Source organism: Aedes aegypti, chromosome 2 (assembly GCF_002204515.2).
Source record: "Aedes aegypti strain LVP_AGWG chromosome 2, AaegL5.0 Primary Assembly, whole genome shotgun sequence".
NCBI lineage: Eukaryota > Metazoa > Arthropoda > Insecta > Diptera > Culicidae > Aedes > Aedes aegypti.
Genome location: NC_035108.1, coordinates 432115755 through 432134148, shown reverse-complemented (window position 1 = coordinate 432134148; position 18394 = coordinate 432115755). Strand labels below are relative to the sequence as shown.

The 18394-nt window shown below is 37.1% G+C and overlaps 2 protein-coding genes across 8 annotated transcripts in view; one reads left to right on the top strand and one right to left on the bottom strand.

Moving 5' to 3' along the window:
* The window catches only part of LOC5575537 (angiotensin-converting enzyme), a 527507-nt gene that overhangs the window by 392133 nt on the left and 116980 nt on the right, over nt 1-18394 (top strand). The window lies entirely within an intron of this gene.
* On the bottom strand, nt 1689-13654 carry LOC110677096 (skin secretory protein xP2-like). Its single transcript, XM_021847781.1, has 3 exons — nt 13494-13654; nt 12397-13278; nt 1689-2848 (listed from the first exon to the last, which is right to left on the bottom strand). The coding sequence occupies exons 1-3, from the start codon at nt 13530-13532 to the stop codon at nt 2597-2599; spliced, it is 1173 nt and encodes a 390-aa protein (XP_021703473.1). The 5' UTR covers nt 13533-13654; the 3' UTR covers nt 1689-2596.

The window sequence follows — 18394 nt, the reverse complement described above, 5'->3', positions numbered from 1 at the left end:
GACATATAGTAATCTTGATGTTAACATTTTTTGCAAACAAAACCTTATATTGGCAATGCTCTCGAAACTTCAACTAATTCCATTTTTGAAGCAAGGGGCATTGTAATACCAAAATGTTAGGTAAAATTCGAATCCTTGATTAAAGACGATGATCTTAAACTTTTGATCCGTCTTACAAACGTGAAGAAAAGGCGATTTCAACACACTCGCGATCTTGCTATGAAAATGATATGATAGGATCTGCAACAAGAAATTAAAAACGGTTTTTCAATTAAGAAACAAAAAATATAAAAATTAAATATCTCAATTGGACCCTGGCTCTGAGCCCTCCTGGAAATTAAAAAAAAAGAATAAAAAAAAACTCAGAAGCCAATTTTGCCTTTGAAAGAGGAAAACAAATTATCCTTAACTAATTGAGAGAAATCTTAATTTTTTTTAACTTGCTGTTCAGTTTGAAAGCGAGCACAATTTAAATATAGAACTCAAATTGGGATTGAAAATCAAGTTACTCAGAATTTCAAAAGCATTCTCAATCAAGTGATCGTTTTCGAAAATTTCTGGGGAGCTGATTTGGAAAATGCGAGATTTATTATTTAAAAAATCAAAAATATGAAAGTCCCTGGAAATGAAGGAATATTTTGTACTTACTCATCAAGGGAGTAGCTTCTCATTCTTAGTTGATATATTTTACAAATGTTTTCAGTTGACATATTTCCCTGACAAATATTTAAATGCCAAGGTTGTACCGCACGTCTAGCTATCGTTAAATGAGCTTGAACGAATTCGATTTGTTCCAAAAAAATTTTGGGCTTGCTTTTCTAGGCATAGAAAAAACATTCGACAGTATTTGACATGCATGCTTGATTGTAAAATAAAAAAAAAACATTTACAACATAAATTGTAAGAATAATCCAAATGTAACTGTCAACTCGTACACTCTGAAAGACTTGCTGTAAGAGCTGGTCAGCTGGTGTTCATCAAGGTAGCATTCTGGGACCAATATTGTACAATATTTTCACATCTGACTTACCTGAGTTACCAAAGGGACGTCAAAAATCTTTTTTTAAATGTAGTCAACAAAATTTTGATGATAGCCTGATCTAGTTTTATCATATTAGGTTGATTAGGAAGAGCTAACATAGAAAACCTAGATAACAGAAATGAATGTAATATATTAAACGGTTCTAATTAAAAATAATAAAGCGAAATAGACTAAAATTTTATCGAAATACAGTTGACTTTTGTCATTCATTCAATCAACTAGTTTTCTACGTTGATTGGTATCTCTCTTTGCTCGGGACAACCGCGAACCAATAATGGATGGGACTCGAGGGGCGTGTGAATCGTTTTTCTCAGACAACCATCAGAACAAAAGCACAGAACAAGTTGTTGTAATCCAACATAGTAGCATATAGTAGCAAAACAAACACGTGAGTGGATTCCAGCTCGCGTTGCCGCCGAGATGCCGATGGATGGGAGGAAGTTGTAGCGGCGGCCTATACCACTCGATTGTTATGCAAGATTTATGCACTGGCAAACCGAACACACCTTACTCATAGTTGCCTTGGTAGACGGCACCTGCCATGCCAATAAATGTCATCCCCCAAGAACAGCACTAAACGTGGGAACTGTCAAATTAGCATTCTTTCCGACTGAAATGTTCGAATAAATCTTTCAACGCAACTCAATTTATAAAACTTACAATTTTTCTTTATTTTTCGTTTTCACTTATATTTACATAAAAAATACACAATTATGATAAACACAAGCAGCGCTTCTTACGTAGTTTCGCTTCTTCACATCGATCATTGCCTCTGCACAGTTCTTTCTTTCAACAAACTTTGATTTATTAAAAAAATATAATCACATTTCAGTAAGTTGTACACGCTAAAAATAACTTAGGCGAAAAAAGAACGTTGTCACTGGTTGTTGACATTTTGATTTTTGATTCCGAGAAAACGAAGCTGATTCCCAAAGAGGAATCGATCAAAATGTGTATCGCCGAATAGCGGTGCCGTCGACGGTATTATCACGTCACGATGACCACGACGACGGCGACAAGGACGATGATTGGTCGGGAGGGTAACTTTCGGTTTCGTAATCACGGATTTCTGCTTTGTCTCATTTTTGTTTTTTTTTTGCATGCCGTACGAGAGTCGTACTTTTTGGTTTCAATATTTTTTGCGCGCCCGTCCTCGGAGTTTTATGCCCCGGCCTTGAACGGGCTTTTGTGTTGGACGAAGAGGGCGAGCCCGGGAATCGATAATCGATCGCTTAACAAAAAGAGAACGACCTTGCGTGCGGCTATCGATGGCGCGCGCGTTTCAGGTCGTCAGCTATTCAGAGTAAAACAAAAGAACTGAAGAAGATTTGAGTTGTGAAACAGAGGAGTTACAATAATAATAACGAATTAGTGGTGACATAGTTTTTTTTTGCGGTGTGGTTGTGTGGAGAGTGCTAATCTTGCTCCGTCTCACCCTGATTGGTGGACGATGGTGATTATGGACGAATACGGTGGACGGTGGATAACTGGCAGTGGGTTTCCGTCCCCGGTGTTTTTTTTAGTGTAATTTAGGTATCAATATCTAGAAGGTACTTAGTGGTGGTAGCTGTAGTCGTGTCCGTAGCCGCTGAAGCTCGTGTAGCTGGTGTCGTAGTGGTGCTGCAGGGGCTCTTGGTGATGATGGTGGATTGGTTCGTGGTGGTGATACGGGATGGCCACCGGGACCTTCACCGGAACTGGGACGGGCTTCTCGACCGGGATGTGCTTCTCGACGTGGACTGGGTAGGGGCGATCGAAGGGCACCTTGACTGGGACTGGCACTGGCTTCTCGACGGTGTAGGGGACCTGGAGGGAGGAAAGGGACGAATATTTAATTCGGTGTGGTTTTGAGTTGACATATCTCGCGGAACTTTTCAAGAAAACCTATATAACAATGAGTGATTCTCTCTACTCTAACTTTCATTCAATTATAACAGAGCAATACTAAAGCTTTTGGGAGGTTTTCACTAAACATCGACAGACAATTTCCTTGGCTAGCGTCTGGTATAAAAACGCAACAGAAAAGGTTAATGTGGCTTGGTTATTGATTAAAAGGAAGTAAACCAAGAGAGCCTCTCAATGTTTGATAGCGGAAATGTTGGATAATTGAAAACATAAATCTTCACGAATCGATTTCACACAAAAAACATTATTGTATAAATAAAACTAGAGTATGGTGAAGACTAGTGCTTCTATCCTATTGGGATAGAACTTCACCATTTCCTCCTTCTTCTTTTGCTATCATTCCATAACAAAATGGTTGTTAAGATTATTAGAAAAAGGGCTCTACATAAAATACCCTCCCTCTCTTTAAGTAGAATCTGGGACATTCAGAAACAAGGCCAGGAGAAGTCAAAATCTCATACAAAACAGTGCAGAATGAATTCCAGCACAGTTTTTCACGTTTGACGTTCTATCATCGTAATCATCATCATCATCGAAACTGCAATTTATTCGAGGAAAATGTGTTCACTGTGTTTCGATTGGAGAATAGAATACAGTGGACGTATTTTCATGTAAACTTCATGATTTTGAACGAAAAAACTGCTTTTGAATATTCCCGAATTGATGGCGGATCCTGGCCACTTAAGGAAGTCTATGAAGTTTTTTAACCTGGACACATTATGCTGTCCATGTCAGGGAATCAAAAAATACATCATCAGCACGGGTTTGCTCTGAAGCTGAAAAGGCAGTACATTGATTACGTATGAGGCAACGTAAATCAAAAGCAGATCTAGGTATTTTGTACCTTTCAATTCTGCCATTGATTTTATCCTTTACGTATATTTCTACTACCACTAGGATTCTACAGTGCCAGTAATTTATCACATCCACTGAGTGAATTTCAAGATTTTTCCCAACCCTGGTCATTGGTAAACGTTGTATATCGAAGCGCAAGTATACGTCAAAGAATACTTTCGGGTTTGATTTTTCGGTTATGCGAAGCAGTCCGTCATACTTTGTTAAGTTTTTAGTGTAGTGTATGAAATAAAGTGAAATCTATGGAAAAATGGAAGAAAATAATGTCAATTGTAGGACATGTTGTTTAATCAAATTCAAAGTCGTATTAGAATGAACTTACTGAGTTCAATTTCAGTTCAGTCAGCTTTAAAAAGTTTGTGTAGCTTCCCAAGTTCGATATTTTTCGTTTGCCTTTACTCGTTATAGCAGCTGGTGAGTCTTAACCTCACAGGCACAGTTTGCGAGAGTGCCAAAGGTAACGCGAAAAATATTTGTATGGCAAATGCATCTAACGAATTATTTTCCAAAATAAGAACCTTTTTTGAAAAAAATATTTTATACCGTGATGATAATGGCTATCACGTCTACCAAACATTTTTGCGATTAATTGCAGTCGAGGGGGCAGCAAGTTGGGCTGCAATAATATTTTGTAATAATAATAATAATACTACAAAATTGGCACCGTATTGCCTTATAGTGAAAAATCAGTTAATTGTGGAAGACTCTAGCGGCATAAAAGTGCAATGTGTCATTGAAAATATTTGAACACGCTCAACTGTATTAGAATGCATAATGAATCTTTTTAACATTGATGTTTTGAATGGTGATACTGCCAACATAATATTTCGTCGATCTTCTGATTCAAAACTTAAATCAGAAGGTACTAATTACAAAATAAACCAGCTTCGAACCAAATTTTGGTGGTATATTTTCTCTGATTAGCACGGCAAATGAAAGCCCGCTTGAATATCCCAGATTTATTGTTAATTTTTGGACTTAAACAATCAAAAGGGCGTTACCTAACTAGTAGTAAGATTTACGGCTACGCAGTCTTGGGATGATTTAAACGAATTTAATTTTAACTCGTTTTAATCATTCGAAGGCTGCGTAGCCATAAATTCCAATATGTCAATATCAAACTTTGTAAAAGCATGTCACGAAATAATCTACAAAAAATAGTTTGGATCAGGGCTTTCGATCAATGTTGGCCCCTCCGGTCATAGCCGTACCAGAATTAAGTTTTAAAGATGATTCGAGTCTTCTATTCCATAAAGTGAAGGCATTTAAAGATACACATAAAGATGGGCAAAATGGTTCATTTTAGTGAACGGATCCGATCCGATTCACTCTTTTTAGTGAACCGGATCTTTTGACCGGTTCAGTGGCTTAGCGGCTCGAAAAGGATAAGTGAACTGAACCGAGAGAACGGAAAAAAGAGCGAATCCCTCCCTGCTGCGCGACATGCGTCGTATCTTTCGCTCTCTCATTTTTCGTACATTCTTCCTCAGAAACTCTCGACTTTCCAACCGAATGAGCTTTGCTCTCTATCTTTCCTCTGTCCGTATATAAAGGGGTGGGAAAATTGGTTGTTTGGCTGTGTATGCTGAGAGTGCTGAGCTGCAGCAAATTGTGTTTGTATGTAAGACTTGACGCGTAAAGCAAGGCACGTGTCAAGTAGTGTGGGACAAAATTTAGATTCTCGCTACAGTCCAAACTATATATTAGCGCCAGCCGTTCAAAATTTGTACTATGGGAAAACTTACTTTTGCAAAGACAAATCGTCAAAAGTCGCCTATTGACCTCTAAAAAAAATCTGAACACAGACCTCGATAGGTATTTTTACGATGAAAAATATTGCCGAAGACCGCGAAACAATCCGACACTTGTGAAAAAAGTTGTTCAATGAAAACCTATTGGCAAGGAGACGTTGATTAACACGTAAAGGAATAAAATTAATAACAAAATCGAGCAAATTTTCCGGATAGTCGAAGCTTAATAACTTTCTTCACAAGCATTGGATTGCTTTATGGTCTTCGGCAATGTTGTTCATCGTAGAAATACCTATCGAGATCTGTATTCATAATTTTTACAGAGGTCAATGGGCGACCTCCGGCGATTTTTCTTTGCAAAAGGAAGTTTTTCCATAGTAAATCCCTACAAACTTTGAACGGCTGGCGCTAAAATATAGTTTCTCCGATCGAATATAGTATGGGATCAAAATGCAATCTTAAAGTGGACTGGAGCGAGAATCTATTTTTTTCATATAACCATGTCTCAGGCTAGTGTCAAGCGTTATAATGAAGCCGAGAAACGAACGAAGTATAAAGGGAAAAGAATCGGTTCGTTATTCTTCCGGGTCACTTTTTGCCTGATCCGTGCTAATCAAATGAACCGACTCTCGTCAAAAAAGAGCTATGGATCACTCGTTGTTTTGGGTGATCCGGATCTGTTGAACGGCTGCGAATCTTTTTGCCCATCTCTATTTTAAAGCATCAACAAAATGAAGGAAGTACCCGAGCAGCACACATGTTTCAAATGATTCATAACAACTGGTTCATAACCAAGACATACAGTTGGTTTGGTTCAGTTTTTTAAAGTGTAATTGAAAGAGAATCGTCTCATAAAAATCGACAAAATGGACTCTAAAGATGTTTCAAGGTTTTTGGATTATTAATAAAGAACGACAGCTTGTTTATCATTTGATGCACTTTTTTACCTAATATGAGGATGGTTAAAAACAGATTTTTCTCTGAAAGTAGTACACAATTTTTAGCTCATTTGGAAGTAAATAGAGTAATATACAAAATTAATTGAATCAATCACAATTATTGTCCTTAATCTCTAGAAATCATATCCGACTACTTCTTTGTTGAACACCATTTTCCAGGCATTGCAGAATTCGCTCTCATTTAATTTTGAAGCACGATCAAAGCAAGCTAAGAAAAACATCCCATCTGTTGCGGTCTATGATCGACAATGTATAGCAAGTTGTAACAAGTAGGATAAATAGGAGTAGTAAACAGGAGCCCCCAAGAAAGAGAGCGATGATAAAATCCATTTTTCTCGCTTGTTTTCCGTTGGGGGTAGGTGTTTTACTTAACTGGCACGATAAACAATCCCCGAGCTTCCAATAGCAATAGTTTCCGTTTTTGTTGCTGAAAAACGCTTGAGCGAGATTTGAACCATGTATCTTTAAATTGAGAGTCGCGTACTTTACCACACAACCATTCCGACGCGTCGTGTGAATACGAATAATTAGAAGCAAAGCGCACCGTGTTGTCTTTCGCTGATGAAGAATCATGATTTTAGCTCTAGGAACCATGCTTTGTGATCCTGATATCATGACCTGCCACACTTTTTTAATATTTATGGAAGAGTTATGAAGAGAAGTATGTTAAAAAAAAACTTCTAATTGATTTTAGCTCACTCTTAGAGCTGAAGAATTTCGCTCAAATTTTCACAATTGCTTCTGGGGGTTCAAAAGAACAAAATTGGGAGGTGTAACATAAAATATCCACGGGCCACTTTTTTGATCACACTGGTTGATAGTGGATAAATAATGCAGTAAATCCAGGCTTGAAAAAAGCTTTGAGTCGTACAAATTTTAGAATATTTTGTTACTTTTTTCCACATTTAAAATTGTAAACATGCTGAACACACAAAGGACAACCGTAGAAGTGCTTGCGATGATCTTTTTTGTGAACCATTTGTATAAAGTCTGTCAATATTCATGATGAATTATAGGGAAATATTGGTTTAAGTACGACTGGAATGTTGTACCAAAGCAACAATTTCTTGTCATAAAACGCATGAATCTCTGTTTTTATCGACCTTTAATTGGTCGGTGTTCAGACAGACTGCGCGAAGCGTTTTAAAGGAGTTTCAGTAAAATGTACCCCAGGCATTCAAAATACCAAAATATTTGCATTAATACTGTAATTATGGAACTTATCTATTTTATAATACATCTTTTTCATCATAAAGGGTGTTCCAAAAAATATGGGTGCACAGATTTCATTCTTGCATTTATCATGAGCAGAATGTGAATTTTGAAGGATTGTTTGTTGATGATATTACATTTCTGAAAGCAATTGTTATCAGTTTTGCACAAATCCCATTATATCTGAGCGATTTTGTTGTACGAAATTTGTGTTAGATCATTAAGTGCGTACAATATAAACATCAAAAAAATATATTTATCATTGCCGATACGAGAAATGGTCAGACTATCAATTGTTTACTGAAAATAAAAATGTTTACTATATGAAATTTTAAGAAAAACTTGAAATTCGGTTTCAACTGTGGTCGATTTTTATAAAGGACAAAACGAAGTCCCTGTATATCCGTTAAATCATGTAAAAATCGAAAAAAATTACCTATCAAAGAGTAAAGATATTTGACATAAGTAAATTTGAAATGAATAATTTTTATTTATATTGAAAATACCTGAAAAGCTATGATGTTGTAAAGTTATCTTATGTGGAGAGAAGAACTAGCGATTTGTTTTATAAATCTTACCATTTTGTAAAATATTTTTAGCAAACCCAAAAAAAATTAAACAAAAACTTTTGTGGAACATGATAGATATAATATACTTGAACTCATCATATCGAAGGATATTGATAAAAACATTCATTACTAGTTAAGTTCCAACAAAACACGAAAGTAGGATCTGTGCTGACTAGATAAGAATTGATTTTCTAAAATTAAAATTTTGGTTTAAAAGATTATTTAATCAAAGAACAATTTCCCAGTTTTCTTTTAAAATGCCCCAAGGAAAAAAACAAAAACAAAATTGTGATTCTCGTTATCAAAGTCGTGTTTATACTTTCTGGGACACCTTATAGCATCGGAAAAATCGAGTTGTGTTTGATCCTTCGACCTTGACGCTTGCTCCTGCGGGGGCCGGCGATGAGGGCAGGATCAAACAAGTCGCGCATCGGTCGAGTAAAGTGAAAAAGTGCCGCGTTCGATAAGTTCTTTTTGATCTTTCGACGTTGACGCTTGCTCCTGGGCAGTGCGTCAAGAAAGCCCGAGCAGTCGTCAGTTGTTTTCCCTCTCGGGTCGCGCGCTTATTTTCTCTGTGTGTTTTTATATAGCCGAGCAAACGAGTGAAGCTGAAAGTGGATTGTTGCTGCTCAAGGATGACGGATCAATTGGTGAGCTCGTTTCATGCTACTATACCTAATCTATAAAATATGTATGATTGCACCTTTAATCGTTGCAACGGTGAGACGTAAATATGATTTTTCAACAAACTATGAAAGGTTCGTCACTGTGAGTGTCGACACAAACTCTGATTCATAAATTATTTACGTCCAATTTTTTTTTTTCTCAAAACACCTTTTTTCTTTTACTTTTAATTTTGTAATTAAAAAAAACTTTGAATGGTTCGACACTACGAGTGTAGACTTGCGAAAGGTTCACTTTATTCAACAAACTTTGATAGGTTCGTTACCTCAAGTGTCGGCATAATTTTTCTCTACATAGATATTGTTCACACCAAATGAAAATATATTCACATATAAGCATATTTATATCTCACAAATAATTATTTATCATGGTCTAATCGCTTATCAAAGTGAATCCTGTGACCCAACGATCCTCCCCATTAACAAACATCCCTCCCAGTAACCTTTGTGGAGATGCAGAGGCAAACACGGTCTCCAAATAGCAAAGGTTACACACTAACATTCCTTCCCCCAATCCCACCTGACTGCAAGGACGTGGCCGGCGCCGTTATTGTCCATGTATAAATAGAGGCACTGAATTATGCACTCTGAAGAAGATTATGGCCAATCCCAGCCGATCTTCTAGTTGATTCTTTGTGAATTTTCACTGACCTCGGTCAATCACGGAATAGCAACCATTGATATGTGTAGTCAGTCTAAGCTAAGCTAAGCTAAGCACCTTATAGCATCGGAAAAATCATTACTAATTGAGTTCTTAACATAACTTTAGAACATCCAAATATCATCTAGTTTGGTCTGTCTGAAAACCGACCAATCAATCTACTCAATGCTTCATAACATTCACCAGAATGTAGATGTGTTGTTGAGGAAGTCAAATAGAAGTAGAGCAAATCTGAATTAAATAACTTTGGTCTGGTTGCTGCGGTTTAGTTGCATTTCAAGTTTACGTATATGCAAAGTAGAGGTGAGGAGTACTTCTTATAGGGTGGATTAATGATTCAATGTCAAATTGCTCTATGTAAAACTTTTTTCAAATTCTGCTACATAAGTAGTCAAAGTTATTTTGTAGATTACGGTAGGAGCAGATGATTTGAAGTTGTTTCTTTTCAATTTTTTTCTACTGAATTCTCTCTTAATTACGTTCGATCTGCTTCTTGTTCAATTGTTGGAACATGCTACTTGAAGGGCCAGAGATTATTGGACTCAGCGTCTATGTACTGAGACTTAGGAAAGGTGGTTGTTATGGAATTTACATGAGGCAACGTTTGGAACAAATGTATCAGAAACTCATAAGGTCAAAGGATGTTTTCATTGATACGAAAACGTCTTTCAAGAACATTTTTTCCGGGAACCAAACTTTTCCGCTCGATACGACGAAACGTTTAACAATACTTGGAGACTAAAATATCGTCAGAAAAGCTGAGTTTTCAATTTTCCTGCAATCATCGTGTATTGTTTGATCCACTCGGTCTTCGACAAGGTTATTAGGCAGACACTTTAAATCTGATCTTGGAATGAGGTGTCTTATCCATATAGAGTTAAGCATAAACGTATGAATTCAGTCCACAATATTCAGCTGTCGATGAAAAGTATCATAACAATGTTTCTTCTGTTCGAGCCATTTGACAGTGCGGACCTCCGTAAAAATGAGCCATTGTAGAGCTAATTGATGACACTGACGCAGCAATTCCGGTAGCATATGGTGACATCAGTAAACGCACGCGGATGTTCTCCATAAACGGCTAATTTGCTTGTCGGATCGTTGCCCCAAAGAATGCACACTCAGAAAGCATCCTTATCCATATAGAGAGATGATAATTCCCAACCAAGGTTCTAAATTGACTCTAATTGCACGCAATTCACTCGAAACGGAAGCGAATGCCAATTAGCCTTGGTCATCATTGTTCCTGATAAGAGAATGAACGGGAATCACCAGTTTTGGAAAAACCGAAATCCGGTTTCCACGAAGAAAGCAGTGATGTCATTTTCTAGAACTTTCCAACTTTGGATGTCGATGTTGAATGGATATGGCGAATGGAATGACGATGATGACGTTTAAAGTGGCAAATTTGGCCGGAAATTACTTCGACGATTCTCGATTTTCAAAGTTGGACTGGAAAAAAAATTGATTACCGTCTTGTCATAGAGCTTGATGATTTCAAACCGTGTTTCGGACCAAAGTTTGTTTATAATTGATTTGTTTATGGGCCGATTTCCAGTGTTTCAATACGTTTGTCCGAAATACAAAGCTTTGAAAATTCAATTACAAAGAAAAAGATGGTATAGGTGCATTTAATAAGACTCTGATTCAAATTTCGAGCACCTCTCATATTATATTACTTATTACCCTTTCCTTCCCACTGCTTTGTTCGACAACTTAACTGTCAAAATGGCGTTTCTAAAATAAATGTCTGAACAAATGTTTTTGCAAATAAGCTAAATTATTCAAAACAACTTAAAAAATTTTGATTAAAAATCAATAGTTGTTTGATTTTGATAGTTTGATCAGAGACAAATTGAGACCTCCATGTCCCTCGCAATTGCCAAAAATTTTATGGCACATAAGGTAATAGAGCAAAATCCAGAATGCCGTGAAAAGTGTACTGCAATCTGTCACACTTGGGTACCTTTTGCAGTTCCAAGGGACTAAATGCAGTACTAGAAGTGGTACCCAATCTGAGCCCGAGTGGGACGGACCTGGTTTGACCCTTATTCCACTTACATCGATGTTTTTTAAGGCAAATTAACGTATAAATTTATTCCAATCATTATTCAGCTAATCGTACCATTTAGGAGAAAGAGAGTTAACCCTCTCACGAAGCATTCATGTTCACAAGATCATGTGTCTAAAACAGATTTAAAGACAATCTAATTGAATTGCAAATGACACCTTTTTTCAAGAAATCTCAATGAAAAATGAAAAGAAGAGTCTTGTTGGAACATTATCAAAACTTATTTCATACCAAACATATTCTATTTTGCAGACAACGATATTTCCAAGAACATCGGGCGAGCATAAGAACTCTGAAACAGATTTCATAATGCATATTACTATTCATTTATTCTAGGTGTCTAACCAGACCATTTTCGATAGATTTGAACAACAATTTTGATTACTTTTAACATTTTCCGTAATGAGCCTTCCTAATAAAAAAAATGACTCGTAGATACTGAAAAGAAAATTGTCATGAGACTGTTATTCAAAATTGTTTCCCAATGTAAATTTGTTGAATCAATTGTATTTCACGAAACCAAAGAGTTTGAAAATGTCTAAAATTGTTTTCATTTTCTTTAATTCGAAGTGGTAGATGTGTCATAACATTCTATCATCAAGCTGAATTTTGTTCATAATATGAAAAACGAAGAATACTTTTTAAAAACTCACTCCACATACAGCAAGAATTAACCCAATATACTCACATGCTTCTCGACGTAGTAGGGCTGCGGAACCGGGACCTTCACTGGGTATGGGACGGGTTTTTCAACCGGGACTGGGTAGGGACGGTCAACTGGGACCTGCACTGGGACTGGGACTGGTTTTTCCACGGTGTATGGAACGGGCTTCTCTACCGGGACTGGATATGGGGCAGGGACATGAACTGGATAGGGACGGTCAACCGGAACCTTAACTTCAACTGGGACCTTCTTCTCGACGGTGTACGGCACTGGCACTGGTACTTCAACCTTCACGGGCACTGGGACGTGCTTGGTAACTTCGTAGGGCTGTGGAACTGGAACCTTAACCGGGACGGGGACGTGCTTCTCGACGGTGTACGGTTGAGGTACCAGAACCTTGACGGGGTATGGACGATCGACTGGAACGTGCACTGGGTACGGAACCTTCTTCTCGACTGGGTACGGAGCAGGGACGTGGACTGGGACCTTAACGTATTCCTTGTAGTGCACTGGGACGTGCTTCACAACTTCGTATGGCTGTGGGATTGGTACCTTCACTGGGTATGGGACGTGTTTCTCCACAGTGTAAGGCACATGCTTTTCTACGGTATATGGCACTGGAACTCCCTTAAGCAGGGTAACGGTTTTGGTCACATCGGTATGTCCTCCCAGCAGGAAACCGTGTCCGTGACCGTATCCATGAACAGGAGCCGCATGGTATGCTCCTCCCAAATGTCCATGACCACCGATGTATCCCACATCCAGACCGTTGATTCCGTACCCGTAGCCCAGATTCAACAAACCACGTTTGTCTAACTTCTTCTCCAATGGCACTGCATTGGCATCAGATTTCTTTTGATCTGATTCAGCTTTCGCTGAAACCAACAAAAGCGCTGACAGGCAGATCTGCAGGGAACGAAAAGAACACAGAACATCAATTAGCACCACCACTTCCCGGAACACACATGAAGCACATTCTTGTGTCACTTTTCGACAATGTCCATTATCGTGCACTACTCATAAAACTTCCAACAATGTCCTCTTTTGGTCACAATCACTTGGCACAAGAACATCCGCTTCGACTAGAACTACACAAATCCAAAACGAAAAATTCTACTCACAAATAACTTCATTGCGATCCCACTTATAATTGTTCGCATCGATCCCAGACAATGAACTGGATGCTGATTTGTACTAACTTGCCGCTTTTATACTACTAAAAACTACAAAATCCACTTTCGTTCCATTCTGGGGTGGCTGGGCATCAGGTCCAAAACGTGGGGTGCCCACTCTTCTACTGATCGCAAGGTTTGTCTCTTCTCTCCCGTCAAAGTCTCCGCGCTCTGCTCTCGACAAATGCCTGAGCCAAGCCGGTAAAAAAGTCCACATGAGAGAGACGATTCATATCAACCCCAATTTCCGTTTGGACAGACCCAACCAACGACGCACATCTCGCTGCTCTCAAACAGCTCGAGAGCCAAATGGCTCTCTCCCGATCGAGCTCTCTCAACTCACCCTTCGTTTGACACACACGCGCTGGGGTTGGAAAAATCGCGCGACAGTTTTCCTCTCCCTCCCCAGTGAGACGGCAAAGAGATGGAACGGCTGTTTGGCCGCGGTATCTTTAGCCGCCGTCAAGTTTCGGTTCACTATCGATCTCACGGCTCTGCAGCGGCTGACTGAGCACTGGGCAAGAGCGGCCAGGCGTACCGATTTTCGGCTTTGCTATCAATTCACAGAGTCAATAAAGTACAGATACTCGAACTTTCTTACCGAAAACCATCGACTTTTTGAACTTTCTTTAAAATGAACTGGGGGGAAACTTAAAAGTAGATGGAGTACCATGTACCTTTTAATTCCGCTCCTAAATGCTTATCTTGACAGATACGCGTATTTCGACTACCACTTGCAGTCTTCATTAGTGTCAGTTACTCGTATCAGTGGATACGAGTAATTGACACTGAAGAAGACTGCAAGTGGTAGTCGAAATACGGGTATCTGTCAAACATTGGCGTATGAACAGGGGGGGCCAGGGGGGCCTGACCCCCTCCAGGATCATCCAGGCCCCCCCCCCCAGAATTTTTGATAATAATAAAAATTGAAATTAAAAAAACAACAACATAACGAACCAAAAACTTTTGAATCAATGTACATGGCTCTTGTTATTGACAAAAATCTCTTATGTAAGTAGTTACCGTAAAATCGGGTGTAATTGATCAGAAGGGTGAAATTGATCATCGTATCACACGATTTTATTTATTCGTAATGGAGCACAAATATCAATGTAAGCTGCAATAAATGAATGTTGTTTGTCGTAACTATTGTCGAATTGTGTGACAAACACCTATAAACTTCTATTTATAAGCAAGGATTTGAACATGGTGTAAACCTGAAAGTTTGTGAGGATGCTTGAGATATATCCCTAAACCAGATTTCATTACCAAAACTCGTACCAATTAGCTCATATGGTTGAATAAATTGAATTTCTGTTAGATGTCATTGAATTCCTTAGGAAATTGCATACATTTAGGTGTTTTCCGCGTAATTGTTGAAATTTAACTGTTCGTTATTCATATAAATATTGCATTGATAAGAATTTGACTAGCATATTCGGATTCAGAGAGCTCAAATTTATCATGTAGAGTTGTTTTGAAAAATAACAATAATGGCATTGACAAGTGATCAACCCCGAAATGAGATCCCCTGATTTTTTTATTTTAGAGATATTTGTTAACACTAAAATGACATTTGTTAGAAAATTTCGCTACATGAGTCGATGAGGCCCACCTTCGTACTTGTTTTCTTGCATTTAGTTATTTGACATTGTTAACATTATAGAAAACAGGCTAGAAAAACCGTGAATCGGTGAATCGCGCGACAACCAAAAGCTTAATCGTCCAGCTGTCGATCGATTAATTACTGTTGGAAGTAGCTTCTTATTGTATACGATTAGCACATTTTTTTCGACATCTCCGTCGCTAAAATACCTTGGTAAAAAAAAGCGTCAATATCCTGGAAATTTGATTTCTAAAATATTTTTTTCTGAATAATCCAAATAATGCTGTTTGAGCATTGAGCAGCATATTCACTGCATTGTGTTTTCTCATGTGTTCGGTGATGATGATTTCCCCTATGAGAATTCACTGAAGAAAGATTACAAATACAAGAACAACTCGTAAAATGTCCGAAAAAATAGACAAAACTACTAAAGGAATTTATTAGACAATACATAGCGGGAATTTTTGTCGAAAAATGAGGCTTAACCTTCAAGGAATTTCGACGTGGCCAAGTTTTCTTCAGATAAGTGGCAGTAATTTAACTTGATGCGAAAAAAAAAGTAACAAAATCGACCATAGTGTTTTATTCCAACGATAAATTCTTTTTGATTCAATGTTTGAAGTATTTTCGCAAGAATAAAATTATTGCTCAACTCAATTAAAAAAAAAAACTTATTATTTCATAGATTATTTGAATGATTTTCAGCATATTTGTAGCAAAATTATGTCATGAAACTTTTCGATATTCTCAATAGAATTTAAGTATAATCAAAATCCTCAAGGAATATTGAAAGGTGGCTTCAGAAGTTTTGCAAATCTCTTGGAACTTAGTCAAATAATATTGTGGAACATGTTCAAAGCTTCAATTCCTCCTGATGGACATCCTTTCCAACTATGTCCACTTTTTTTTGCTTTTTTCAGGTTTATTCAAAAATTTGAAAGAATAATGTTTTTGAAATGTCTCTTGCCTTCGAATCTTCAGAGGAAATTTGTTGAAAACCCCCAGGAAAACTTTTGCTTCCGAAATTAGCATAACGGTAAAGGAATCTGTAGAAAACGTGAACCGAAATAACTGGGAAGAGGGAAACGATTTATTAAGATATTCATAAAGAAATTTGTATTGATCTTCCTTAAAACACTTCTCTAAAAATAATGTTACCAATTACTGTCAGAATCCATATTCTTGGTTTGAATTTTTGTGCGATACGAGGGCAGAATTTCTAGAGGCTTTCTGGCAGGATTATAGAAAACCAGCGGTCAAGGAAGGATAGATTTCAAGGATAAATTCTCAAAAAGATTCTGATGGAACTTCTTGGAGAAATTGTTTTATTTGTAAATTCATTACAGAGGTTATGTAATTTACCTCTAGAGAAAAGATTATAAATTATTTTTCATTGTTACCTTTTGTTCTCCCAGCTTAAACATTTCGTTGCTTCTCCTTCCTTCGCATGACGCTTTGAGGAACCTTGTACAAAAAGCTTTGAAGTATGGAAAGCATCATTTTAAAGAATTTAAAAATAAGCTAAATTATAGCAGTTTTGAAAAATCACCGAAATCTAATAGTATGGTTCCTGTTTTTTGAAAGTCCATCAGGAATTCTTCAACAATTTTGCAAGGTAATGCAAAAGTTTCTCCTAAGATTTAAATTCATTAACATCTTACACTACAAATATAATCTCAATACATCTTTGGTAATGTTCTTAAAAAAAAACCGGCAATATTCCCGCGTTGAACTTCTACAGTACTACAAAATAATCGATAATAGACACTTTGAAAAAGTTTGTTTGAAATTTCTAAAGGTATGGTTCTTTCTACATCAATATGTTCATGAAACTTCAAGAAATTTACCAACAAAATTCTTTTAATTTTTTTACAAGTGTTTCCCTGGAAATCTGGTATGGAGTGTTTCGAATTTGTTAAGCAATCCCTAAAAATATTGATAATTTCCTGGAGTAGTTTTTGAACCAAAAAATAAAGAGTATATACATTTTTAAATAATATCTATGGAAGAATCCTGAGATTACCATTGGGCTTATTTATTGAACCTGATAGAATTCCCGAGTTCTGTAGATTTTTTTTAAGAAGTTCAAGAATGAATTGCGAAATCTTAGTGAATTTTATCCAAATCAGAATCCAAAAACACTCTACCATTCAACCGCTTCGTCATCTTGAATTGAGAGTGATCGATACGAATGAGATGAAGCAAAGTGCGCCGCTTAGTGTTTTCACACTGGAGGTTACGCTTATGAGGAATCATGATTATGACTCCAGGAACCATGATTTGTGATCCTGATATTATGACCTAACCAATTTATGAATTTCATGATTTGTAAATCATGGTGTGGGGATCAGATTTTTATCCGTGTAACAAATATTTCTTAGTCAGGGTTTTCGAGAGGGTTTTGAAGGAATGCGGGATGTTTCTCATTGATGTTAGAGAAATCTAAAAAATAATTATCTGTGAAAAAACGCTGATAGATCTCGAATCGAATTCCTTTTAATTACTCATGAAATACTTGTGGAATTTTACAAGGAATCCTTTTGCATGAAGTCTGGATAATTTTTTCTGCGATTTTTTCAAACACTCCTGTAGAGGAACTTTAGCATGAAGTTCAAAACCAAAGTTGGAAAAACTTTTGGAAAACTCTTTGAAGAATTCGTGGAATGAATCCTTGCTTGGTGATATTGATGACATTTTTGGTGAGACTTCTAGAATTTAGTATACTATTTTGTTTGGAGAAATCCTCAGTAATTCCTGAAAATCATTAACAAATTAATAATGAACAACTGGAGGATACTTTAAAGTAACAATTGATAAAAAGTACATTGTAACAAGTACATAGAGGACCTTCCAGTTGAAAATATTAAAAGAATTTCTAACGAATTTCTGGTGGAATTTTTCAACAGATTTTTAAGCAATTCGATAGAGATTCTTCGATAAATTTTATGGTGATCAGAAAGTCTGGGAATAATTTTCTGTGAGAATCCCAGGCGAACTCAGTGAAAACTGGTAAAGGAGTCATGGAGAAAGCACTGAAAAGTACGAAAATAATTCATGAAGAAATTCCTGTAGGAATTCACAGAGGAATCTTTTCAAAGCACATGGTTGAATACCTGAAAAAAATCGTGGAAGCATCACAAAGGACATTCCATGAGAGTTTTTTTTGTTAGAATTCCTAAAGGATTTTAAACTGGATTACAGCAATAATGAATCTTTTCCGTAGCAAAAATTGAAATTTACAAAT